Source organism: Hippoglossus stenolepis, chromosome 6, assembly GCF_022539355.2.
Source record: "Hippoglossus stenolepis isolate QCI-W04-F060 chromosome 6, HSTE1.2, whole genome shotgun sequence".
Classification (NCBI taxonomy): Eukaryota; Metazoa; Chordata; class Actinopteri; order Pleuronectiformes; family Pleuronectidae; genus Hippoglossus; species Hippoglossus stenolepis.
The window spans coordinates 18757600-18784492 of record NC_061488.1 but is presented as its reverse complement, the minus strand read 5'-3'; the positions used below and the strand labels follow the sequence as shown (position 1 = coordinate 18784492).

The 26893-nt window shown below is 43.6% G+C and overlaps 1 protein-coding gene and 22 non-coding genes across 24 annotated transcripts in view; 1 reads left to right on the top strand and 22 right to left on the bottom strand.

Moving 5' to 3' along the window:
* The first annotated feature begins 12053 nt into the window (after positions 1-12053).
* The window catches only part of sema3h (sema domain, immunoglobulin domain (Ig), short basic domain, secreted, (semaphorin) 3H), a 111434-nt gene continuing 96594 nt past the window's right edge, over positions 12054-26893 (top strand). For both annotated transcript variants that reach the window (XM_035159213.2, XM_035159212.2), the window contains exon 1: positions 12054-12663. In XM_035159213.2, the coding sequence (XP_035015104.1) occupies positions 12564-12663 (100 nt within the window). In that variant the 5' untranslated portion in view covers positions 12054-12563. The remainder of the gene's footprint in view (positions 12664-26893) is intronic.
* On the bottom strand, positions 15840-15911 carry trnam-cau. Its single transcript has one exon. It is a non-coding gene; the product is annotated as a tRNA-Met (tRNA).
* trnam-cau lies at positions 16299-16370 on the bottom strand. The gene has a single exon. It is a non-coding gene; the product is annotated as a tRNA-Met (tRNA).
* Positions 16446-16518, bottom strand: trnav-uac. Its single transcript has one exon. It is a non-coding gene; the product is annotated as a tRNA-Val (tRNA).
* Positions 16630-16701, bottom strand: trnad-guc. The gene has a single exon. It is a non-coding gene; the product is annotated as a tRNA-Asp (tRNA).
* Positions 17572-17643, bottom strand: trnad-guc. The gene has a single exon. It is a non-coding gene; the product is annotated as a tRNA-Asp (tRNA).
* trnam-cau lies at positions 17719-17790 on the bottom strand. The gene has a single exon. It is a non-coding gene; the product is annotated as a tRNA-Met (tRNA).
* Positions 17866-17938, bottom strand: trnav-uac. The gene has a single exon. It is a non-coding gene; the product is annotated as a tRNA-Val (tRNA).
* Positions 18663-18734, bottom strand: trnam-cau. The gene has a single exon. It is a non-coding gene; the product is annotated as a tRNA-Met (tRNA).
* Positions 18810-18882, bottom strand: trnav-uac. Its single transcript has one exon. It is a non-coding gene; the product is annotated as a tRNA-Val (tRNA).
* trnav-uac lies at positions 19748-19819 on the bottom strand. Its single transcript has one exon. It is a non-coding gene; the product is annotated as a tRNA-Val (tRNA).
* On the bottom strand, positions 20685-20755 carry trnav-uac. The gene has a single exon. It is a non-coding gene; the product is annotated as a tRNA-Val (tRNA).
* On the bottom strand, positions 21480-21551 carry trnam-cau. Its single transcript has one exon. It is a non-coding gene; the product is annotated as a tRNA-Met (tRNA).
* On the bottom strand, positions 21950-22021 carry trnam-cau. Its single transcript has one exon. It is a non-coding gene; the product is annotated as a tRNA-Met (tRNA).
* Positions 22097-22169, bottom strand: trnav-uac. The gene has a single exon. It is a non-coding gene; the product is annotated as a tRNA-Val (tRNA).
* On the bottom strand, positions 22425-22496 carry trnam-cau. Its single transcript has one exon. It is a non-coding gene; the product is annotated as a tRNA-Met (tRNA).
* On the bottom strand, positions 22572-22643 carry trnav-uac. The gene has a single exon. It is a non-coding gene; the product is annotated as a tRNA-Val (tRNA).
* On the bottom strand, positions 23041-23112 carry trnav-uac. Its single transcript has one exon. It is a non-coding gene; the product is annotated as a tRNA-Val (tRNA).
* On the bottom strand, positions 23224-23295 carry trnad-guc. Its single transcript has one exon. It is a non-coding gene; the product is annotated as a tRNA-Asp (tRNA).
* trnam-cau lies at positions 23371-23442 on the bottom strand. The gene has a single exon. It is a non-coding gene; the product is annotated as a tRNA-Met (tRNA).
* On the bottom strand, positions 23840-23911 carry trnam-cau. The gene has a single exon. It is a non-coding gene; the product is annotated as a tRNA-Met (tRNA).
* trnav-uac lies at positions 23987-24059 on the bottom strand. Its single transcript has one exon. It is a non-coding gene; the product is annotated as a tRNA-Val (tRNA).
* On the bottom strand, positions 25245-25316 carry trnam-cau. Its single transcript has one exon. It is a non-coding gene; the product is annotated as a tRNA-Met (tRNA).

The following is a 26893-nucleotide window of genomic DNA, read 5'->3' as shown; positions in this document are numbered from 1 at the left end:
AATTTTTTTAATATTTTCAGTCTGGCAACATCTCAATCAGCTACATTTTGATCAGTATTCTCACAGCTTGAAAGCTACACCACCAAATCCCCATCCATCAACTCGGTCGCAGGTTATAAGTTCTGCTGAACACGATACAGCAATAAATAGAGATAATGATTTATTAGTGAGGCGTGTCGTCTCATGGGTTTTAAATCTCGCTGGTGCAGAGCTCCAGTTCATCGCAGCAATAAAGGTCCCACAGCAGAGCCTGGTGATAAAATGAGGATCCCACGTATACGGAGCCTCATCTGATCATAAAGCTGAGTGAGTGCAGCGACACTCTGAACGTCCTCCACACCCACTGATGTTATTACTGACTGCTGCACTTCTGCTGCTGCACAACAGCAGACTTCTCTTAGCTTCACTTCCACACAGTGTCTGCTAGTCTTCTTTGTTACGGGCAATTGCTCAAATATATCATCTTAAGCAATTACATTTTTTTTTATTAGCTGTGCATTTACTTCTCTTGAAAATCCAAGTTGCATTTATGTTATAAAACACTATAATTCATTTAAACATGTTTTTTCCCACTGTAGAACCATATGTGACATTAGACATAGGAACAACATGAACATCCAGGTGAAATGCTTTTGAGTTGTGTATTTTCATCTTAATCTGTGGTGTTAGCCTGACACTCCCTATGCCAACAGATAATTAGACAGTAATTATCATTTAAGACTTTTCACTTCCTTTACTGAAACACCAACTATGCGTGTGTGACATAATTTCTATATGGTGTAACCTAGGTTGATTGACCTTTGTATCTTATTTTCTTCTATATATTTATTATGATATATTGACTATGATATGTATTTTAATTGCTGTTAACTGTTGTGATACATCATGTGAGTGAGATGACAACTGTATGTCTATCAGAAGTCTGAGGGAGAGCCTTGTGCTTCAAACGTCACTACGTCAAATAAAATCCTGGGTAAAATTCTAGGTGTGAATTTCTCCTTCACCCATTTTTGTGATGTGCACGAAGTTCCCATACTTATTTTTATATTTGACATTGCCATTTCAGTTTGTTGACTTAACGACTGTTTTACTGTTTCTCTGTATTAGTGAGTCAAAAGATTTCATTAGTGTTATTGCAAAAGTAAAACAAGAAGGAATCACAACATAGTGTCTGCGTGTCGTCCTGTATTTGCAGCTTGTGTAGTTTTGCTTTGAAGGAAAAGAAATCCTCTCTCACTCACTCACTCTTCTCCACTCAGCACAGACAAAGCTGTGTTAAAATCCTGTGGAGTAGCATTGGTCATCAGGATGAGGAGCAGAAAGTAACAACACACCACTCAGGGATGTGCACGTAGCCTCACGCTGAGGCCCGCGCTGCAGAGAGAGAGCGGAGTGTGTGGGATGCTGAGGTGAGGCAGTTTCACCCTGTGTGGGATGATGCTGGATGTTCTGGAGTTATATCAACAAGCTGCAAGTTGTGTGTGTGTCTGTGTGTGTCTGTGTGTCTGTGCGTGTGTGTGGAGTTTGGTTGTGTAAGGCAGCACGGAGGAGTAAAACCACAGGAATAAAATGGATGAAAGTGTGAGCAGGAGGGTGCTCACAAGGAGGTTTTTTTTAAATATCACATGCAGCACATGTCTAATGCTTAATTATAAGCTTAAAGCTGCAGAGGCTCATATTATTACGACTCTGCTGTGGACCAGAATGGTGGTAAAAGTCTGTTTTGAGCTCACAGCCACTTTTATTGAACATCATGATCTGTTAGTGCAGCCAGAGCAATAAAGAACCGAAGGCAACTGTCATCATTTTGGTGCCACTGTTTGCACGAGGGGGGCAAGAGGATTTAAAAACAACCACACTTCAAGGCATAAACTATGATAGAGGGCTATTTAAGACAAGAGGGGGGAAAACGTATAGAAAAAGAAACGTGCCTGGTTTACTGCCACTCTGCTAAATGGAGAAAGAGCTGATTGTGACAGTGGAAAAACTGAGCAGCAATAATCTAAAGGAATTATGTAACACTGAGGGTTGCCGATCTTTTTCGGAACCACTTACAGCCTGTGTTCCAGGCTTTCCCGCTGTTTTTCCATCTCGTGCAAACCATCCAGATCTCAGGTCAAACTGGAGTTCCCATCTTATTACATCAGAGAGGTGCCTGCAGAGACCTTTGGCAGCTTGTATATGGGAGATATGTGCGGTACGGGAGGAAGAGGAGGTGGTATGAGGAGGTATGGAAAGTGTAAGGAATGCATGGATAGTAGGAGGAGGAGGCCTCGGCTGATGGATTATTAGAGGCGTAGTGGGTGGATGTGAGAGAAAACAAGAAGTCAGCCTGCAGCTTCTGGGACTGAAAATGACTTCCTGAGACTGAGAATAGAAGTACTTTTTTTTACCCAACTTATCTGCTGCTGGACACCAAGCTACATTCTACTGTACGTTATTAACCCTCAAGTTGATTCCAAATCAAACCTACTGCATTGTTTAGGTACTGGTCCTCAAAAGTAGGTTCCCTTGTTTTTCCAGTGGTAGCTGAAGGCTTATTGGAAACAAAATAACATTCAGGTTCCGGTTTATGTATCAAAGAGATCCCATGTTCCACTAGAATGGATTACACCACCTCCGTCAGGGCCCAACAGTCTCCTTGTGAAACCATCTTTAAATTCACTACGTCCAGATTTTAATTTCGATCTGCAACCAATTGCGCACACTCATAATTATCAGCCCCCTAAACATGTCTGATCCAGAAATTTAAAAAAATGTCCCATAACACAATGTTAAAGAACAGATACAAAAGAAACCTTGATCTGCAACAAAACTTAATGCTTTCTTTCTTGACCCAGACCACATCCTATCACCAGGTTTCGTGGTAATCTGTCCCGTAGTTCTTGTTTAATTCTGCGAAGAAACAATAAAGAAACGGACGAAAACACAACTTCCTTGTTTGAGGTAACTATGAGCAAATGTGGAACTGTTGAATTCTCTGGAGAAAGATTTAATATGTTGCTCAAATATTATTTAATTTAACAAAATGTATCAAGAGAAAATAATGAACAGTATGAACGTATTGAGTAACATTTATGTTATGATGTTGGCTATTGATTAATGCATAATGGATTTGTTATGATTGGTGGAAAGAAACGAGACCAAAAAAAGAGAAGCCATCTGTATTTATGTCATATTATTTGTAAGAAAGAGGCGGGTTAATGTTTTAAGATTTTTCTTCTTCCTGGTCCTTACTAGTTCATACTCAAATAAACTGAACTAAATCTAATCAAAAATTATAATCAAGGCCTAAAAAGAGTAATGCACAAAATGGCTATAGCAGATCTTACATGCAAAGTAAAAAAAAAACAGTTTGATAAAATGGTTGCCTCAATAAGAAGCATTCACATGTTTAGGACTCTCTGATCTCAAATGTCAGCTCGCTTATGTTTCATCATTAAACACGGATCTCATTCGTCACCACCGGGTTTGCAAAGGTTGCTGTTTTTTCTAAGCGATTGGTGCATTTTCCTTGAATATCTGTATACTCCCATAAAGGGATAGTTCACCCAAAAATTAAAATTAACTCATTATCTACTCACCACTATGCCGATGGAAGGGAGGGCGTAGTGTTTGAGTTTACAAAACCCTTAAAGGGGACATAGCATGCAAATTCCACTTTGTTAGTGCTTCTACAGGTTAATGTGGGTATCTGGCATGTCTACCAACCCAAAAACTCTGGGGAAAAAACACTCGCGCGTTTTGTTATAGTTCCTCTAAGTCAGAAACGTCATGCTTGAGCGACTCGATTGCGCTTCCTGGGTATTGTGTCGTAACAAGGAACTGGAAGTCTCCCTACTGTACGCGGGGTACAGTAGTTACGCCGGGGTACAGTAGTTACGCCGGGGTACACCGGACGCGGAAGCGCAGCTGCGAGGCAGCGCAGCGCCGTTCTCAAGCGCGCAGCCGCCTGGCTGTTCACACGGGACGAGCATTTCTCCGCGCTGGTCAGCCCCATAGACTGTATATATAAGGTCAGCCCGCGATTCTGCTTTCTCCGCTTGTTGTTGTACCCGTTGAATGTCGGGGTTCGGGGGTAAATGATGGTCTTCATAGCCCCCCCACCTCTCTTTCTCTCTCTGTCTGTCTGCTTGTGTGCTTGTAGTGGATGGGCAGAGGGGGACATTTAATTATGTGATTGGGAAAATTAAAACTCCAGGACAACAAGGGGAATACAAAGTATGGGATGCATATTTGATAATTTATATCATATAAAATATGTAATTTATATCGTTTAAAATCATGGGGGGAGAGGGGGGAGGGGGGAGCTGGCTCATTAGCATTTAAAGGAACAGGCACTCAAAACAGGTCACTCTGTGGAGGGCTGTTTTATACAGGGTAAAAAGGGTGCTGTTTTATATGATCCTTGTGGTATTTTGACCAAAGTATGTTACAGACATTTCATTAAGACCCCAAGGAACCATATCAACTTGTGGTAAAATGGGCATGCTATGTCCCCTTTAAGGAGTTTTAGGGGTCACAGCTGACATTTAGTCTTAATAAACGGTGTAAATGACGCTGTTTTTAGTTGATTTATAAATGTCGGGGCTTACAGATGCTTGAAAGACACCACAGTAGCAGCATGGAGGCATTTTACTTTTTTTTTTTATTATTTACATTTCAAGAAATGGTCACGATTTACTTCAATTGTATTCGATTCAACTGCTACACTGTTTACCCCTGAAACTCCAGAAGTGTTTTATGGACTCAAACACTTTCCCCACCCCTCCATCGGCATAGGGGTGAGTAGATAATGAGTGCATTTTCATTTTTGGGTGAACTATCCCTTTGACACGTCTTCAAACTGCTGTTATCTATGTTGCTACCCTGATAAGTCTACATCCAAATGTTTTGAAATAAAATAATTCCCTCTGGGCACTGGGTGAGAGGATCAACTGGTTGGAACTACACAGTGGCTCAGTTCAGTCTTAAATGTCATTACAACCCTAGTCCCAGTATGGATTATGTATTAGTTGGTTGAGAAAGCTACTTCTGGGCTCACGGTGACGTTGCATGGTGAGATTCTGAGGGAAACCACATAGAAACCAGAGCGTGGAAAAGGGAAGGAAGGAAGCTCGTCACTGGCGGCTGCACCCTGACTGGTGGCCGGCACCATGTAAGAGTCAGAGGTGCGTCTGGTGCAACACTTGCGGAGGAATGAGCTGGAGGGAGGCAGCAGAGGGTGAGGGGCCTGGAGACGGGCCTGGAGACGGGCCCGCTCTCTTGACTCTCTGTGACTCTCCCTAACTCTCTCTGACTCTCTCTTGCTCCTCCGGCTGCCGGAGAGGAACAGCACCCAGCGCAGCGCCACCGCCGCCTTTATATACCGCTCTATTTTTAGCCCCTCACAAGCCCAACTATTTTTAACCAATATGAGCTCATCGCCCACCCGACCTGTCCAATGGGATGTCAGGCAGCAGAGGACAGCCGTCCAATGGGAGGCAGGCAAAGGGGTGAAGGGGCGGGTTGTACAGGCGCATGGAAAAGGGGCAGAGAGAGGGGACGAGCAGAGAAGACCTCTCACTCTGATGTCTTTCCAAAGTACCACAGACTACAGAAAGTTTATCTCATAGAGGATTTAATTCTTGCAAAAAATTGTACTTTTGAATTAAGATCTTCTGTCTATGTTAAGATAAATTAATTTGTTATGGCTCCTAAATATGAAGCACTTGCACCTATGAATGTATATAGTTTAAGTTTAGTATTGATTTGTAATAGCACTTTCTACCTTGCTTTTATTTTAATGTATCTATTGCACTGCTGAGCTGACCAGTTTCTTGTTGTCCAACACCTTTCATTGTACTGTTGACCCTGTGTTAACTGCATTTGACAAATAAAAACTTGAAATTTGAAACACTTATTTAATTCAGTTATAATAAAACCAGAGTCATTTTGTTAGCGTTCAACAACTAAGTCTGTATAACTTTAAAGGCTGATGTAGATAATATGTTTGGCCTGAATTTATTGGGCATTGCAATGTGTTTTACGATCTCACCAAGGCTAAATTTAGATAATGCTGAAGGGAGACAGACCGCCTCTTTCAAGGATGAGGCAAAGGTTCAGCCCATAGAGTGTATATAAAGATCAATGACATTTCCTCCCACTATCCAGAAACAAAGCTAAAATATCCCTACTTAAGCATTTGGAGCAGTGAGAGTCTGCGTAGTAGCGAACAGGGGATGAAGCATCGACAGCGAGGTCCCATGCATACATGCGCTGGACCAATCATAGGTCAGTCTCAGCTGTCGTCTGACGTCTCAGTCGGTTTTTATATCATCGAATAACTAATTAAAACCAAACTTACCAGAAACATAAACACTTGAACAAACACCAGTGTTATAAATCAGATGACAGGAGCCAAAAAGCTATTTGACATGCACTTTTTGTTTTTGTTTTGTCCATGTCCCATCTACTAGCATGGAGGAGGCATGGTTTATAAGCTATACTGTAGCCAGGCACCAGGTGACGATCAACATACTTTTGCTTCACTTTTGAGGAGGTGTCACGTCATCAATCTTTATATACACTTTATGGGTCAGCCTATACTTACCTTCAGGGTGCATTCCATCCAGAATTCAACACCATTATTTTAGGAAAAACTAAGACCTGAGTCACTTCCTGTAGCAAAGTATTTTCTCACTAGTTATGGTCTGACTGTGGAAATAGTCCTGTGAAGGCCACACTCTGTGGGCTGCAGCCATCAAAGCAGGGCCACTACATGTATGATCCCATATGTTGCAGATAAGCACATGGCTGACCAAGTAATGACATATAATTGGATATTCGTTGGATAAAAACAACTGAGGAAAGCAGTGTATATGCATTCTGGTAATCCCGAGCTAGCAAACACATGGCTGATCCTGTTTACCATTAAATTAGCAGGTATATATATATATATATATATCTTTTAGCACAGATATACGGTGAAAGACCAAAATTTGTGGGTATACCAGTGGGTAACTCTGCTGAAAAAAAGTTGATTGACTCCTTTAGCTGCCTATCAGAGCCGATAAAAACCTGTGTCGACTCTAGAGTTATTTGAGCTCTGAGTGAATGACGATTGTATCCATTCCCATTGCAGACAATAACCAGATGTTAGTGGATTTTTTTTTGACCAGTGGAAAAGGGACTTACAATCCACGGCAGTTTGTCATATTGTACTTTGTAGTGCTTGTATGTGTGATAAGACTGGGAAACTAGTTAAACTTTAAACCTTAAAGATTTGCTGACAATTACTGAATCCACTGTGTTCTTCATCTGTCCATTAGACGATCTTCGGTGATGCCTTTGGACTGGTCTTACTGCTCGGTCCCTGTCTGGGGTGTATTTTTTTGTTATGACTTGAGGGCCAGGATAAGGATTGCCCCGAGATCGTGACTCATACAAACACCCACTCGATCTGTTGTTTCCCAAAGTTGTATTTATAGCCTGCCCGCACCGAAACGCACTGAAACGCCCAGAGACCCACGTTATCTGTGTTTCTTGTTTCTCTGGTGGAACAAGAGTTTATCATCATGACACATTCACTCTCACAACAAAAAGAAACAAAAACTGCTGGTTTGTGTCTATAATAAAAACATACAGATTATTTACCCCCTGCATCTCACGGAGGAAGCTCACCAACAGTGTTCATGCCTCATTTTACTGTAGATCCACTGCCACTCAGCACCGGGCGCGCTCCCGAGCAGCCGCGCCCCCACACAAAAGGTTCCAACACATCACAACGTGGGCGCGCAGGACCGTCAAACCCACTCCCTCCACCACACTGTTAGAATTTAAATCCAAACCATCCTCTGGGAATCTGATTGGTCAGTTTTAGAAGATGAAAATGATACTCAAATCAAATCACAGTCACATCAAAGGCACGGATTCTATTTGACTGCTTTATTTATTTTGGTAATACAGCAAAAAGCTATTTACTGATTACAATGATAATTGTAATAATTTTATACATGTATGTCCTAAGAATATTATACATGCATTCAACGTTAGTTATTTTCTATAAATTTATGTTCATAAAATGGCTTTGACGCACTTTCTATATGTAATCTACAGTATGTTCGTCCTCTCCCCAGTACATTGAAATTAACACGATCGAACACTGACCCCTAGCGGCGTCAGTATATCATTACAAACAAACCAATTGAATTCAGTTGAGCCACCCGCATTGCTTTTTGAGCAGTGTCTTGATTTGCTGTTTGAGGATACATGTTCCTTTCTTCTACTTTAAGTAAAAACAGGCCAAGTCCACGCTGTCTAATTTGTGTAGGAACCAAGTCTCACTAGTTTCCCACAGTCTCGCGGTATTTCAGTGAATCAGGCAAACAGCGGGAAAAACGTGAGATGGCAGCACAGTCTCAGAGAAGAGAGAAGCGGCCCCCTGAAGTCCTGCAGAAAGTTTCTTTAGTCCAGTACCAAAGCTACATGATGGTAAGAGTTTCTTAGTCTTTTCTTTTGATAATGGATTTAGGCTGCTTTTATTTCCCCGTATATCTCCCTCACGGTGCACCTGTGACATGATATGAAAGAGCAAAACTTCACATAAGCAGCCCTGTACTAGCTAACAGCTTCACAGAGCATCCATGACTGTTTCATGTGTTTTTAAAGGAATATTCTGTTTATGTGCAGTGAACTTAATGTGTCAAATAGATATTTTTCAAACAGAATAAACGATATAGAGCAATGATACAACTTCAACTGTTACTTTACATTATTTCAAGAGGCAACAAGTAGCTAAATCATGGCCTATTGAAACTCCTAAGTGTGACGTTTTAAGTGACCTAGGTAAGGAGGAGCAGGTGTTCATGCTAACAAAGAACCACACTGGTGCTTTTTAATTTCCTTCGTTTTTATTTAAAACTACAGAAACCGTGTAGAATCCCAGTAACAGGTGTCCCTCTCTGCGTCCACAGATCCAGACAGACGCTGATTATCATACACACAGTGAATTAGTGACATTAGGCTTCATATCAGCCTGAAAAGGAAAGAGGGCACAACCCCATGAGACTTAACAATGAGAACAAAAAGATGAACCAGACCAGTGCTCATTAAATTATGCATCCTCCTCACTCAGCTCATGAAACACAGGGAATGTGCATGTGTTAATGTGTGTGTGTTCACTTGATAGTGAATGGCAGCGGCAGGATCTGAGACCAGTAATGATCTCAGCAGCCACAGTGCACACTCTATTTAACTAATTGACATGGCTCGTGAAAAGAGAAATCAGAGGCTTTTTGTTGCAGCTTGCTGGGAGGTCATTAGTTGTAATTAACGAGCCGACTCATCAGGCACATTTGGCCTCAAGCTTGTGATTTTCCTGTCTTAATGACCCCAGAGTTTACGAGGTCCCAGTAAGTCAAGCTGAAAGTGACATTTTTCAGTTTTGAAACTCACAACAAGGTGCTAGATCTGTGTCTGATGCCTCTGTATTCTCCATTTTCTCTTCTCCTAAGAGACGGGACGTCCATAGACCCAACCCCAACGCCTAAAAAAACCTTAAATACATCAATATATTACATACCAAGTCTTAAAGACGTTAATTGAGATCTTAATTGTGTTTAATTTAATGCCTCTTCCATCATAAGCGCCTTGAAATAATGTATGTTGTGATTTGGCAAAATACATATAACATTTAATTGGATTATGCTTTGAAATTATATTTTTTCAAAGAAATATTTTGACAGCATTCATAATTTGTAGTGTCTGTGTGTGTTCTAGTTCTTTCCAAGGATTCAGATATTACAACACTGTAATTAAAACTACCAACAAGACCATCATGAACTAATAACCAATAGTCCACTGATAACACCCTGATCAGAATTCACTACACTCAGCTTGTCTGTAGTTAGTATGATATCGTGGCATTTCAAGAGTTATTCTCTTCTTAGTTACTTCACTTTATCATCAATTATGGGGAAGTGTAAGTTATTCTGGGACTGTTCCTTCTGTCACTGTCGTACTTGACATACATCTTCAAATTTCATTCATTTTGGTCTTAAAGAGTCTTAAATTGAAATTGTTTAAACCTGCATAAACCCTGGACAGATAAAATGCCTACTCACTAACAACCATGTGATTATAAAACACTCATCATGAGGCAGCAAACAGTGACTCATCAACTCACATGTTCCAATGATGACTTATTGCAAAAATCCAGTACGTCACAGTTTTTTGCAGTTTCAACCTTTACACTTCCCCGTCAGTTTTTCCTAATCTCCACATCTCCTATTTTGAACAGGAAACATAAAATAACTTTTTTTTAAAAGAAAAAGTAATTTTTTCAAAGAACTTCTGTTGTTCTTAGACTTTACATTGTCTGAACCTTTCAATCCTTGTTGGATAATGGCAGGGCAGCCTCAGCACATTTCCACAGAGTAGTCTGCATTAAATTAAGTTGTTTTTAACTGCCTCACAGCCAACTGATAAAACACACATGTTACAACTAGTATTAATATAAAATATTGACATTTGCAGCTTTAAATGCACAAGTTCTGCTTGGTGTTTTGTGGTAAATTCCTGCAATGGATTGAGGCATTTTGTGTCACTAGATTGTATAAAATAAAGTAAACAAAGTCACGGTACGACCTGCACTGCCTGGTTGAAAGATGATCCTAGATGATCCTAGTTTGTCTTAAAGAGAGACGCTCTAGCAGTGAGAGATACATATTAAAGATGATACTACTACTAAAAATGACTACTAACATAATCGTTTAATGTTAAACGTTTAAGGTCACTCAAGCAGGACATCGTGCCATCACAGGAGCAGGGTCAGGCAGTCTGTTTAACCAGCTTCTGCTTCTTCTGTTAAATAATTAAGACTAGTTAATTATCAAGCAGGGTTTGACCAGACTTGCCCTCATCAAATTAAAAGCTATATGTGGTTTTCTAAACACCAGGTTACAGTACATCTAATAATGTAATTAAACTCCTGGGTTGTATTAAAAAAAACAGCACTAATTATACAATAACAAACAAATGTGGAGAATAAATTATTTACGAATCAGAAATCCTTGGAGGGATCATATACTTGTTCATTTGCACGCAACCTAAATTCATTATTTATCCCAGAGAATGAATAAATTGTCCCCACTAGCCTGTGATTGAACTTGAGCTGGTGAAAAATTTAGCCGGCTCTGCTGTGCCCCAGTGAGCCGCCATCTAATGAAAATAACAGAGCACTGGAGAAGGCACAGCTTTAATGATTGCATTTGGGTTAGGAGTGGAAACGGAGAGAATAATGAGAGGGAGGAAGGAGACTTAAGACGTTTGTTTTGGAATTGTTTGTGAGATCCTTCTTTTACTCCTGGTCTTAATTCACTTCATGGCTTAGCCCCGGACTACATCTCTATATACCAACATGCACACAGTGTTGATGTAGGGACCTAGTGGCTTCTCTTGTGGCAAGTCTGTGGTAAGTGTTTGTTGTTGGGCACCTGAGCTCTGATCTGCCTGAAAACCCAGCATAGTAAAATGAATATACAATTTAAACTGGACAATACAGCTAATACTTATACCTGTATGATGTGTATGAGTGTACACACAAGCTGTAGTTTTTCTTGGTATTTTATTTGTCTCTCTCTTCTGTCATTTTAATTAATTCTTCCTGATCAGGTTTTTCCTACTCACTTAGTTTGTCTTATTGTTTCATTGTGTGTGAGTCTTTTGTTAAAGTGTTATAAATTATAAAGATAGAAAGGAAGTCGCGGAAAGAAAAAGAGAGTGAGGCGACAGGCTAAAGGAAAGAGTGAAAAAAGAGTGTGAGTGAGTAAGATGGGAACAAAGATGAAAGCTCATTTGTCTCTTTCATTTCCACTTTAACTAGGTTTTCTCGGAGGAGTGAATAGACGTGCGTGCATGCGTGCTGTGTTTGTGTGTGTGCGCACGGTGGCCACAATGATCTGAGATCTTGCTCCCTCCGCCTCCCAGAGAGAGAGAGAGAGAGAGAGGGAGGGGGAGAGAGAGAGAGAGAGAGAGAGAGAGAGAGAGAGAGAGAGAGAGAGAGAAAGTGAGAGAGCAGTCACATGCAGAGAGGAGCTGGGACGAGAGACAGAACAGAAGAGAGCTGTCAAGCTGTGAGGAGGCAGAGGAGAGACGACTTAGTTTTTTCTTGGAATACATTTCCCCCTCCATCTCTGAAGCCCACACACACACACCCTCAAAAAATATAAACTGGCAAACTTGTGTGTGTGAGTGCTGCTGTTACCTTCTTAGAAGGAGTGGTGAATTATTTGAAGGATCTGGACTTACTCAAGCCTGACACACTTGGACTGTGAGAGTGTTTGGATTCAGCATCTTTGTGACTTGGACTCTAGTTAGATTCAAATTGTGTTTTTAAGAGTGCAACACTTTGGACTGAGTGTGTATTTATGTGAATATCTGTATAGGTGCAACTTTTGATTCACCACTGCCCCGAATGCAACACTGAGATTTTGACTGGAACTGCCTGTGCACTTGTTAGTAGCCTGAATTTGTAAGATTGGACTCACACTCGGACTGTTTGTTTGTGCGTGTGAGGAGAAAGGATGTGTTGGCCAGTGGCGGCGGTTCTGCTCGCCCACCTCGGGTCCACCTTAACGGAGGCATGGAGAGCATCTCAGCCAAGACTGCAGTTCACACACTCCGGTAAGAGGCAACATTTATTTTCTTATCTTCCTCGGTTTTTAGTATTCAAGCCTTCTTTGCTCTCAATGTCTAATACATCTGCTGCTCTTCTCTCTCTCTATCTCTCTCACTCACACACAAACACATGCACGTGCACACACAAACACACACACACCCACACACACACACACACACAGGTGAAGGGAATCACACATTGCTTCTCATTTTTCACTTTTCGTTCTTACCTCTCCTGTTAATGCCCACATACTGTTGTTCAATATGTGGTGAACAAATTATACCTTTTTCTTCTCTGCACCTCCACCTGCCTCCCCCACTTCCTCCATCTTTGCAATCAGCTCTCTTAAATATCAATCACAGTCTTGTCTTTAGCCCCGGCCTGCTGTACTTTCTGGAGTTCTGGTGTGCGATGGCTTAATTAGAGTTGTTTTGACTCTATAACACAGTTGTAAAATTAGTTTAGGATTTGGTTGTGTCTTACCTAAGGCAGCTCTAAAGGTTGCTCAGACAGTTTAGCCAGATTACAGTATGTAAATTAATTCAGTGGACATGAAATGTCGTTAATAATATTTTATTGCACAGGGAAACAGTGCAGCCAAATACAGAAAGGACAGTTGGTTGAAGTCGAACCATTTAATCAGACGGCTTGTGGTAGTCAAGGTTTAATAACCTAACTTAGGCAGTAATTTTAGCATTCACCTACTTCTTTCTCTTTCAAATAAGCCAACCTGGGGTTGAAACAAGATCCTCGTAATATATATGAATTAAATTCACAACTTCTTTGGCAGATCTTAATTGGATGAAATGTATCGATAACAGTAGCAATGTTTCTCCACAGCAGTTGCAAAGCATTTAATGACAATTAAGCTTCTCACCCAAAGGCAGCTTCCCTGTCAGAAAAGGACTTCTTGACAACACAAATGCCCCCTCAGGTTTTGAAATAAGGTGTCTATGTCTATTAGTTTCCGTTTTGGCTAACAAAGAAATAATTATATGATGGCAGAAATCCCAGATCCAGATCACCACCAATTTAATTATTTCTTGGCCCCAGGCCGATCTGTCCACCACAGTGAAATCCATTCAGAGCCACAAGGAGTCCGCCTTAAAAAGGCAAAGTTAAAACTCCTTTGAACTAAAATATGATTTATTTAGGATTCATACTGTGGTGAAAACTGAATCATACATTGGTACGCTGGTGGATTTTGCGCTGCTTTATCGTCTTCTTCTTCTTCATGCATTGCCACTGTGCAGCACGTTGCATAAACACATGTTGTTGAATCAACATGCAGGTGTTGAAGAGGAGCACCGGCTCAGTCAACCATCAGGTTGATTAATGGAGCAATTTGAGTCCACGGGTCCTCCTAAAGGGTGCAGTGGCCTAACACAAGTTCTAATGGTTGTTGGCATTAGTTTTAACCTTGTGGGAGCAGAAGTGGGGTGGAGTTTGCCTCACTGTAGAAGATTAGAACATGATGGTTGTGTGACTGACACTGTATTGACACACTCTCTGAGTTGTCCACAAGCAGTCTGCTCCTCCAAATAGGGTCGAACTTCGTCCCATGATAGATGTTCTGTTGTTAAGGGACAACAAACACAACATTCAAAAAGTAATGGGAAAGAAGATATCTGCAAATATTTTATTAAAACAAGATTTGAGATTCAGTCTTTTGCATTTTCAGCTTTATTTACGGGGAATCTCCTCCTAAGTAAAAGTGTTTTATGAAGCATCCAGGCCTTTAGTTACGACAAGATAAACTCAAGTCCCTTTATCATGTGTACCAGAGACACAATAGAGTAAGAAACCAACTGATTACATGTGCTTACATAAGCTGAAACACAAAGGGTCTGTGAAGTAGATGTGATGAGGCTGGAGTCGACCAATCATGACCTAGAATTTACAGAGTGAGGGAGATGAGAATCCTTGTTGGATTGTCCCAGGTGGGAATTTAGCTCTAATCAAATGTGAATGTGAAAATGTGAAGAGCTGCTTCAGTAGCTATGCGTATGGGTTTGCTGTTTTTGAGCACACATGCACTATATAATTTAAGTGCCTGTGTGTCCTTGAGCCTGTATTTATGTGTGGTTGCATGTGTGTGAATGTACGTATGAAGTGGATGAAAGTGTATTGTGTGTGTTATTGTTTGTTTTTACATCACTTTGAGAGCATAAACATACATGTTCGCACTTACAGGATCCCTGTTCACCTCATTCTTTGTTGTGTGTTGTGCTGAGGCGACTCCTCATTTCTTTGAACCACAGTGGTTTGCGTGAGTGTGCTGTCTATGGGGCCAGTATGCTCATCTTTGGAAAGAGAACCAAAAATGTGTGATGAATATTGAGTTTATGCTGAACTCCGTGGCCATCATTATTTCTGTGTGTGTGCTGGTATGTGTGTCCTCTTTCTCACTCCCTGTGGGAACTTCATGTTGTTTCCAATAATAATAATTAATAATAATTAAAATGGCATTTAAGTGAATTACTTCAGCCCTTTACTGGAGCATTGAAACAGTAAAATAGTGATGAAATGATCATAATCACATAAAGCAAGGAAGGAAATTACAATGCTCTCTGTAGACGGAAACTAGTAGATCAACATCTTATCAGTGAGTCCACTAAGGCAGTGCTGATATGTTTTTTCGAGGTTAATCTCTGGTGATAACATCAAGCTATGCAGAAACTTTTTATTGATATTGACAGTAACTAGCAGCTCAACATGAACAGTCATGACAGCATCCTGCTCTTTGTTGTCTTCTTGCCACCACTTTTCCCCGTGCCTGTGGATTTAACGGATGACCTATACAGCGTAGGTACCCTGGTAACTGCGAGATCTCATTAATCCCATGACGCTGTATGTTTTCCACGCTGTTCAATATTTAGCAACTTGAGGAGGTACTGTGTTAAACGGATGTAGTGCCTCTTTGCGAAATACTGACAATCACATCCTGGTAAAACATTGTTAGAAAAGAATAGTTTCGGTCTATCGACCTCTGGGTTATGGGCCCAGCACGCTTCCGCTGCGCCACTCTGCTGTTAATCACCCTGTATGGGAGTTGAACCCACAATCCCTGGTTTAGGAGTACAGGGCCTTATTTACTAACTTCAGGAGGTGCTGTGTTAAACAGCTGTAGTCCCTCTTTGTGAAATATTTACCGACAATCACATCCTGGCAAAAAAATTGTTAGCAGAGGATAGTTTCGATCTATCGACCTCTGGGTTATGGGCCCAGCACGCTTCCGCTGCGCCACTCTGCTGTTAATCACCCTGTATGGGACTTGGACCCTCTGTTACGCTCCAGGAGGACCTCTGTTTCCGCCCGGTCTCAAACCAGGGACCTTTTGCGTGTTAGGCGAACGTGATAACCACTACACTAAAGAAACTGATTGTGGCATTTGACGACTGCCACAACCTCTGACCTCAACAATACCTGGTATTAGGTCATGATTGGATGGTGTGACACTAGCTAATATTGATTAAATAGGTTAAAGACTTTTTCTCCCCGTCGGGGAATCGAACCCCGGTCTTCGCGTGACAGGCGGAGATACTGTCCACTATACTAACGAGGAGGGGTGAGAGGTACCATGTGACCACGCCTACGCAAACATAAAACTGCTTCAATCACATCCTGGCAAAAAAGTTGTTAGCAGAGGATAGTTTCGATCTATCGACCTCTGGGTTATGGGCCCAGCACGCTTCCGCTGCGCCACTCTGCTGTTAACCACCCTGTATGGGACTTGAACGAGCTAATGGTGACGTCACTTGTCAAGCAAATGAAAACAAAGAATAAATGTTTCTGCCCGGTTTCGAACCGGGGACCTTTCGCATGTAAGGTGAACGTGATAACCACTACACTACGGAAACTGATTGTGGCATTTGACGACTGCCAGCGGAGCCACAACCTCTGAGCTCAACAATACCTGGTATTAGGTCATGACATTAGCTAATATTGATTAAATAGGTTAAAGACTTATTCTCCCCGTCGGGGAATCGAACCCCGGTCTTCCGCGTGACAGGCGGAGATACTATCCACTATACTAACGAGGAGGGATGAGAGGTACCATGTGACCACGCCTACGCAAACATAAAACTGCTTCAATCACATCCTGGAAAAAAAAGTTGTTAGCAGAGGATAGTTTCGATCTATCGACCTCTGGGTTATGGGCCCAGCACGCTCGCTGCGCCACTCTGCTGTTAACCACCCTGTATGGGACTTGAACGAGCTAATGGTGACGCCACTTGTCAAGCAAATGAAAACAAAGAATAATGTTTCTGCCCGGTTCGAACCGGGACCTTTCGCATGTAAGGTGAACGTGATAACCACTACACTACGGAAACTGATTGTGGCATTTGACGACTGCCAGCGGAGCCACAACCTCTGAGCTCAACAATACCTGGTATTAGGTCATGACATTAGCTAATATTGATTAAATAGGTTAAAGACTTATTCTCCCGTCGGGAATCGAACCCGGTCTTCCGCGTGACAGGCGGAGATACTATCCACTATACTAACGAGGAGGGATGAGAGGTACCATGTGACCACGCCTACGCAAACATAAAACTGCTTCAATCACATCCTGGAAAAAAGTTGTTAGCAGAGGATAGTTTCGATCTATCGACCTCTGGGTTATGGGCCCAGCACGCTTCCTGCGCCACTCTGCTGTTAACCACCCTGTATGGGACTTGAACGAGCTAATGGTGACGTCACTTGTCAAGCAAATGAAAACAAAGAATAAATGTTTCTGCCCGGTTAACCGGGACCTTTCGCATGTAAGGTGAACGTGATAACCACTACACTACGGAAACTGATTGTGGCATTTGACGACTGCCAGCTGAGCCACAACCTCTGAGCTCAACAATACCTGGTATTAGCTCATGACATTAGCTAATATTGATTAAATAGGTTAAAGACTTATTCTCCCCGTCGGGGAATCGAACCCCGGTCTTCCGCGTGACAGGCGGAGATACTGTCCACTATACTAACGAGGAGGGATGAGAGGTACCATGTGACCACGCCTACGCAAACATAAAACTGCTTCAATCACATCCTGGCAAAAAAGTTGTTAGCAGAGGATAGTTTCGATCTATCGACCTCTGGGTTATGGGCCCAGCACGCTTCCGCTGCGCCACTCTGCTGTTAACCACCCTGTATGGGACTTGAACGAGCTAATGGTGACGTCACTTGTCAAGCAAATGAAAACAAAGAATAAATGTTTCTGCCCGGTTTCGAACCAGGGACCTTTCGCATGTAAGGTGAACGTGATAACCACTACACTACGGAAACTGATTGTGGCATTTGACGACTGCCAGCGGAGCCACAACCTCTGAGCTCAACAATACCTGGTATTAGGTCATGACATTAGCTAATATTGATTAAATAGGTTAAAGACTTATTCTCCCGGCCGGGAATCGAACCCGGTCTTCCGCCGACAGGCGGAGATACTATCCACTATACTAACGAGGAGGGATGAGAGGTACCATGTGACCACGCCACGCAAACATAAAACTGCTTCAATCACATCCTGGCAAAAAGTTGTTAGCAGAGGATAGTTTCGATCTATCGACCTCTGGGTTATGGGCCCAGCACGCCCGCTGCGCCACTCTGCTGTTAACCACCCTGTATGGGACTTGAACGAGCTAATGGTGACGTCACTTGTCAAGCAAATGAAAACAAAGAATAAAGTTTCTGCCCGGTTCGAACCGGGACCTTTCGCATGTAAGGTGAACGTGATAACCACTACACTACGGAAACTGATTGTGGCATTTGACGACTGCCAGCGGAGCCACAACCTCTGAGCTCAACAATACCTGGTATTAGGTCATGACATTAGCTAATATTGATTAAATAGGTTAAAGACTTATTCTCCCGTCGGGAATCGAACCCGGTCTTCCGCGTGACAGGCGGAGATACTATCCACTATACTAACGAGGAGGGATGAGAGGTACCATGTGACCACGCCTACGCAAACATAAAACTGCTTCAATCACATCCTGGAAAAAAAAGTTGTTAGCAGAGGATAGTTTCGATCTATCGACCTCTGGGTTATGGGCCCAGCACGCTTCCGCTGCGCCACTCTGCTGTTAACCACCCTGTATGGGACTTGAACGAGCTAATGGTGACGTCACTTGTCAAGCAAATGAAAACAAAGAATAAATGTTTCTGCCCGGTTTCGAACCGGGGACCTTTCGCATGTAAGGTGAACGTGATAACCACTACACTACGGAAACTGATTGTGGCATTTGACGACTGCCAGCGAGCCACAACCTCTGAGCTCAACAATACCTGGTATTAGGTCATGACATTAGCTAATATTGATTAAATAGGTTAAAGACTTATTCTCCCGTCGGGAATCGAACTCCTGCCCGCGTGACAGGCGGAGATACTGTCCACTATACTAACGAGGAGGGATGAGAGGTACCATGTGACCACGCCTACGCAAACATAAAACTGCTTCAATCACATCCTGGCAAAAAGTTGTTAGCAGAGGATAGTTTCGATCTATCGACCTCTGGGTTATGGGCCCAGCACGCTCCTGCGCCACTCTGCTGTTAACCACCCTGTATGGGACTTGAACGAGCTAATGGTGACGTCACTTGTCAAGCAAATGAAAACAAAGAATAAATGTTTCTGCCCGGTTTCAACCGGGACCTTTCGCATGTAAGGTGAACGTGATAACCACTACACTACGGAAACTGATTGTGGCATTTGACGACTGCCAGCGGAGCCACAACCTCTGAGCTCAACAATACCTGGTATTAGGTCATGACATTAGCTAATATTGATTAAATAGGTTAAAGACTTATTTCCCCGTCGGGAATCGAACCCGGTCTTCCGCGTGACAGGCGGAGATACTATCCACTATACTAACGAGGAGGGATGAGAGGTACCATGTGACCACGCCTACGCAAACATAAAACTGCTTCAATCACATCCTGGCAAAAAGTTGTTAGCAGAGGATAGTTTCGATCTATCGACCTCTGGGTTATGGGCCCAGCACGCCCGCTGCGCCACTCTGCTGTTAACCACCCTGTATGGGACTTGAACGAGCTAATGGTGACGTCACTTGTCAAGCAAATGAAAACAAAGAATAAATGTTTCTGCCCGGTTTCGAACCGGGACCTTTCGCATGTAAGGTGAACGTGATAACCACTACACTACGGAAACTGATTGTGGCATTTGACGACTGCCAGCGGAGCCACAACCTCTGAGCTCAACAATACCTGGTATTAGGTCATGACATTAGCTAATATTGATTAAATAGGTTAAAGACTTATTCTCCCGTCTGGGAATCGAACCCGTCTTCCGCGTGACAGGCGGAGATACTATCCACTATACTAACGAGGAGGGATGAGAGGTACCATGTGACCACGCCTACGCAAACATAAAACTGCTTCAATCACATCCTGGAAAAAAGTTGTTAGCAGAGGATAGTTTCGATCTATCGACCTCTGGGTTATGGGCCCAGCACGCCCGCTGCGCCACTCTGCTGTTAACCACCCTGTATGGGACTTGAACGAGCTAATGGTGACGTCACTTGTCAAGCAAATGAAAACAAAGAATAATGTTTCTGCCGGTTTCGAACCGGGACCTTTCGCATGTAAGGTGAACGTGATAACCACTACACTACGAAACTGATTGTGGCATTTGACGACTGCCAGCGGAGCCACAACCTCTGAGCTCAACAATACCTGGTATTAGGTCATGACATTAGCTAATATTGATTAAATAGGTTAAAGACTTATTCTCCTGGCCGGGAATCGAACCCGGTCTCCGCGTGACAGGCGGAGATACTGTCCACTATACTAACGAGGAGGGGTGAGAGGTACCATGTGACCACGCCTACGCAAACATAAAACTGCTTCAATCACATCCTGGCAAAAGTTGTTAGCAGAGGATAGTTTCGATCTATCGACCTCTGGGTTATGGGCCCAGCACGCTTCTGCGCCACTCTGCTGTTAACCACCCTGTATGGGACTTGAACGAGCTAATGGTGACGTCACTTGTCAAGCAAATGAAAACAAAGAATAAATGTTTCTGCCCGGTTTCGAACCGGGACCTTTCGCATGTAAGGTGAACGTGATAACCACTACACTACGAAACTGATTGTGGCATTTGACGACTGCCAGGAGCCACAACCTCTGAGCTCAACAATACCTGGTATTAGGTCATGACATTAGCTAATATTGATTAAATAGGTTAAAGACTTATTCTCCCGCGGAATCGAACCCGGTCTTCCGCGTGACAGGCGGAGATACTATCCACTATACTAACGAGGAGGGATGAGAGGTACCATGTGACCACGCCTACGCAAACATAAAACTGCTTCAATCACATCCTGGCAAAAAGTTGTTAGCAGAGGATAGTTTCGATCTATCGACCTCTGGGTTATGGGCCCAGCACGCTCCGCTGCGCCACTCTGCTGTCAACCACCCTGTATGGGACTTGAACGAGCTAATGGTGACGTCACTTGTCAAGCAAATGAAAACAAAGAATAAATGTTTCTGCCCGGTTGAACCGGGACCTTTCGCATGTAAGGTGAACGTCATAACCACTACACTACGGAAACTGATTGTGGCATTTGACGACTGCCAGCGGAGCCACAACCTCTGAGCTCAACAATACCTGGTATTAGGTCATGACATTAGCTAATATTGATTAAATAGGTTAAAGACTTATTCTCCCCGTCGGGGAATCGAACCCGGTCTTCCGCGTGACAGGCGGAGATACTATCCACTATACTAACGAGGAGGGATGAGAGGTACCATGTGACCACGCCTACGCAAACATAAAACTGCTTCAATCACATCCTGGAAAAAAAAGTTGTTAGCAGAGGATAGTTTCGATCTATCGACCTCTGGGTTATGGGCCCAGCACGCTTCCGCTGCGCCACTCTGCTGTTAACCACCCTGTATGGGACTTGAACGAGCTAATGGTGACGTCACTTGTCAAGCAAATGAAAACAAAGAATAAATGTTTCTGCCGGTTTCAACCGGGACCTTTCGCATGTAAGGTGAACGTGATAACCACTACACTACGGAAACTGATTGTGGCATTTGACGACTGCCAGCGGAGCCACAACCTCTGAGCTCAACAATACCTGGTATTAGGTCATGACATTAGCTAATATTGATTAAATAGGTTAAAGACTTATTCTCCCGTCGGAATCGAACCCGGTCTTCCGCGTGACAGGCGGAGATACTATCCACTATACTAACGAGGAGGGTGAGAGGTACCATGTGACCACGCCTACGCAAACATAAAACTGCTTCAATCACATCCTGGCAAAAAAGTTGTTAGCAGAGGATAGTTTCGATCTATCGACCTCTGGGTTATGGGCCCAGCACGCTTCCGCTGCGCCACTCTGCTGTTAACCACCCTGTATGGGACTTGAACGAGCTAATGGTGACGTCACTTGTCAAGCAAATGAAAACAAAGAATAAATGTTTCTGCCCGGTTTCGAACCGGGGACCTTTCGCATGTAAGGTGAACGTGATAACCACTACACTACGGAAACTGATTGTGGCATTTGACGACTGCCAGCGGAGCCACAACCTCTGAGCTCAACAATACCTGGTATTAGGTCATGACATTAGCTAATATTGATTAAATAGGTTAAAGACTTATTCTCCCGTCGGGAATCGAACCCCGGTCTTCCGCGTGACAGGCGGAGATACTGTCCACTATACTAACGAGGAGGGGTGAGAGGTACCATGTGACCACGCCTACGCAAACATAAAACTGCTTCAATCACATCCTGGCAAAAAGATGTTAGCAGAGGATAGTTTCGATCTATCGACCTCTGGGTTATGGGCCCAGCACGCTTCCGCTGCGCCACTCTGCTGTTAACCACCCTGTATGGGACTTGAACGAGCTAATGGTGACGTCACTTGTCAAGCAAATGAAAACAAAGAATAAATGTTTCTGCCCGGTTTCGAACCGGGACCTTTCGCATGTAAGGTGAACGTGATAACCACTACACTACGGAAACTGATTGTGGCATTTGACACTGCCAGCGAGCCACAACCTCTGAGCTCAACAATACCTGGTATTAGGTCATGACATTAGCTAATATTGATTAAATAGGTTAAAGACTTATTCTCCCGTCGGGAATCGAACCCCGGTCTTCCGCGACAGGCGGAGATACTATCCACTATACTAACGAGGAGGGATGAGAGGTACCATGTGACCACGCCTACGCAAACATAAAACTGCTTCAATCACATCCTGGCAAAAAGTTGTTAGCAGAGGATAGTTTCGATCTATCGACCTCTGGGTTATGGGCCCAGCACGCCTGCCTGCGCCACTCTGCTGTCAACCACCCTGTATGGGACTTGAACGAGCTAATGGTGACGTCACTTGTCAAGCAAATGAAAACAAAGAATAAATGTTTCTGCCCGGTTTCGAACCGGGACCTTTCGCATGTAAGGTGAACGTGATAACCACTACACTACGGAAACTGATTGTGGCATTTGACGACTGCCAGCGGAGCCACAACCTCTGAGCTCAACAATACCTGGTATTAGGTCATGACATTAGCTAATATTGATTAAATAGGTTAAAGACTTATTCTCCCCGTCGGGGAATCGAACCCCGGTCTTCCGCGTGACAGGCGGAGATACTATCCACTATACTAACGAGGAGGGATGAGAGGTACCATGTGACCACGCCTACGCAAACATAAAACTGCTTCAATCACATCCTGGCAAAAAAGTTGTTAGCAGAGGATAGTTTCGATCTATCGACCTCTGGGTTATGGGCCCAGCACGCTTCCGCTGCGCCACTCTGCTGTTAACCACCCTGTATGGGACTTGAACGAGCTAATGGTGACGTCACTTGTCAAGCAAATGAAAACAAAGAATAAATGTTTCTGCGGTTTCAACCGGGACCTTTCGCATGTAAGGTGAACGTGATAACCACACACTACGGAAACTGATTGTGGCATTTGACGACTGCCAGCGGAGCCACAACCTCTGAGCTCAACAATACCTGGTATTAGGTCATGACATTAGCTAATATTGATTAAATAGGTTAAAGACTTATTCTCCCGTCGGGAATCGAACCCGGTCTTCCGCGTGACAGGCGGAGATACTATCCACTATACTAACGAGGAGGGGTGAGAGGTACCATGTGACCACGCCTACGCAATCATAAAACTGCTTCAATCACATCCTGGCAAAAAGTTGTTAGCAGAGGATAGTTTCGATCTATCGACCTCTGGGTTATGGGCCCAGCACGCTTCCGCTGCGCCACTCTGCTGTTAACCACCCTGTATGGGACTTGAACGAGCTAATGGTGACGTCACTTGTCAAGCAAATGAAAACAAAGAATAAATGTTTCTGCCCGGTTTCGAACCGGGGACCTTTCGCATGTAAGGTGAACGTGATAACCACTACACTACGGAAACTGATTGTGGCATTTGACGACTGCCAGCGGAGCCACAACCTCTGAGCTCAACAATACCTGGTATTAGGTCATGACATTAGCTAATATTGATTAAATAGGTTAAAGACTTATTCTCCCGCGGGAATCGAACCGGTCTTCCGCGTGACAGGCGGAGATACTGTCCACTATACTAACGAGGAGGGAGAGGTACCATGTGACCACGCCTACGCAAACATAAAACTGCTTCAATCACATCCTGGCAAAAAGATGTTAGCAGAGGATAGTTTCGATCTATCGACCTCTGGGTTATGGGCCCAGCACGCTTCGCTGCGCCACTCTGCTGTTAACCACCCTGTATGGGACTTGAACGAGCTAATGGTGACGTCACTTGTCAAGCAAATGAAAACAAAGAATAAATGTTTCTGCCGGTTTCGAACCGGGACCTTTCGCATGTAAGGTGAACGTGATAACCACTACACTACGGAAACTGATTGTGGCATTTGACGACTGCCAGCGAGCCACAACCTCTGAGCTCAACAATACCTGGTATTAGGTCATGACATTAGCTAATATTGATTAAATAGGTTAAAGACTTATTCTCCCGTCGGGAATCGAACCCGTCTTCCGCGTGACAGGCGGAGATACTATCCACTATACTAACGAGGAGGGATGAGAGGTACCATGTGACCACGCCCACGCAAACATAAAACTGCTTCAATCACATCCTGGCAAAAAGTTGTTAGCAGAGGATAGTTTCGATCTATCGACCTCTGGGTTATGGGCCCAGCACGCTCGCTGCGCCACTCTGCTGTCAACCACCCTGTATGGGACTTGAACGAGCTAATGGTGCGTCACTTGTCAAGCAAATGAAAACAAAGAATAATGTTTCTGCCCGTTTCGAACCGGGACCTTTCGCATGTAAGGTGAACGTCATAACCACTACACTACGGAAACTGATTGTGGCATTCGACTGCCAGCGGAGCCACAACCTCTGAGCTCAACAATACCTGGTATTAGGTCATGACATTAGCTAATATTGATTAAATAGGTTAAAGACTTATTCTCCCGGCGGGAATCAACCCCGGTCTTCCGCGTGACAGGCGGAGATACTATCCACTATACTAACGAGGAGGGATGAGAGGTACCATGTGACCACGCCTACGCAAACATAAAACTGCTTCAATCACATCCTGGAAAAAAAAGTTGTTAGCAGAGGATAGTTTCGATCTATCGACCTCTGGGTTATGGGCCCAGCACGCTTCCGCTGCGCCACTCTGCTGTTAACCACCCTGTATGGGACTTGAACGAGCTAATGGTGACGTCACTTGTCAAGCAAATGAAAACAAAGAATAAATGTTTCTGCCCGGTTTGAACCGGGACCTTTCGCATGTAAGGTGAACGTGATAACCACTACACTACGGAAACTGATTGTGGCATTTGACGACTGCCAGCGGAGCCACAACCTCTGAGCTCAACAATACCTGGTATTAGGTCATGACATTAGCTAATATTGATTAAATAGGTTAAAGACTTATTCTCCCGCCGGGAATCGAACCCCGGTCTTCCGGTGACAGGCGGAGATACTATCCACTATACTAACGAGGAGGGTGAGAGGTACCATGTGACCACGCCTACGCAATCATAAAACTGCTTCAATCATCCTGGCAAGAGATTGTTGCTGAAGGTAGTTTCGATCTGCCGACCTCTGGGTTATGGGCCAGCAAGCTTCCGCTGCGCCACTCTGCTGTTAACCACCCTGTATGGGACTTGAGCAGGCTAATGGTGGCGTCACTTGTCAAGCAAATGAAAACAAAGAATAAATGTTTCTGCCCGGTTTCGGGCAGGGACCACTCGCATGTAAGGTGAGTGTGATAACCACTGCACTGCGAAACTGGTTGCTTGGCGTTGTGACTGCCAGGCGGAGCCACAACCTCTGAGCTCAACAATACCTGGTATTGGAGTCATGACATTAGCTAATATTGATTAAATAGGTTAAAGACTTATTCTCCCGTCGGGAATCGAACCCGGTCTTCAGCGTGACAGGCGGAGATACTGTCCACTATATACTAACGAGGAGGGTGAGAGGTACCATGTGACCACGCCTCGCAAACATAAAACTGCTTCAATCACATCCTGGCAAAAGGATTTGTTAGCAGAGGATGGTTAGATCTATCGACCTCTGGGTTATGGGCCCAGCACGCTTCCGCTGCGCCACTCTGCTGTTAACCACCCCAGATGGGACTTGAACCCACAATCCCCCTGGCTTGGGAGGCGGTGCCTTATCCATTAGGCCACTGGGGCCCATTTGGATGTGTTTTCCACCTGATTTAGCTCGAAAACATGGCGCTATAGAGTGACATGTGCATAGGCAACTTGGTTTGCTTGTGTTTCTTGTAGACATTTTGCCTCTCATCCAAAGGCTTATTCACTTCTACACTGGAAGCTTTCCAGGTATTTAACCTCTGAGTCTTTGTGTTGCGGCCCAAGTCGTTGGGTTGAACAGATGAGTCGTTGGAAACCTCCACCAGCTCGTGGGTCATTGGGGTCTCCCGAGGTTGAAGTGTGAATGCTATTGTGCCTACTAGTACAGACCCAACCTGATATTGTGTGAATCATTTAGGGTCACAGGATTTGGGGTGTGGTTGGGTATTGACTTGTCTGGGAAAGATTTAGGACTGAGTATGAGTGGCTGACCCACAGAGGTTAAATAGCAGAAACCTCCCGCCAATCAGTTAGAAAGAAAGAACAGTTTTGGATTGAAATGATAGACAATTTTTAAAACACAAGCAGGACAGTGCCTATCTGCCAACTGTATTAAACAGCTGTAGTCCCTCTTTGTGAAATATTTACTGACAA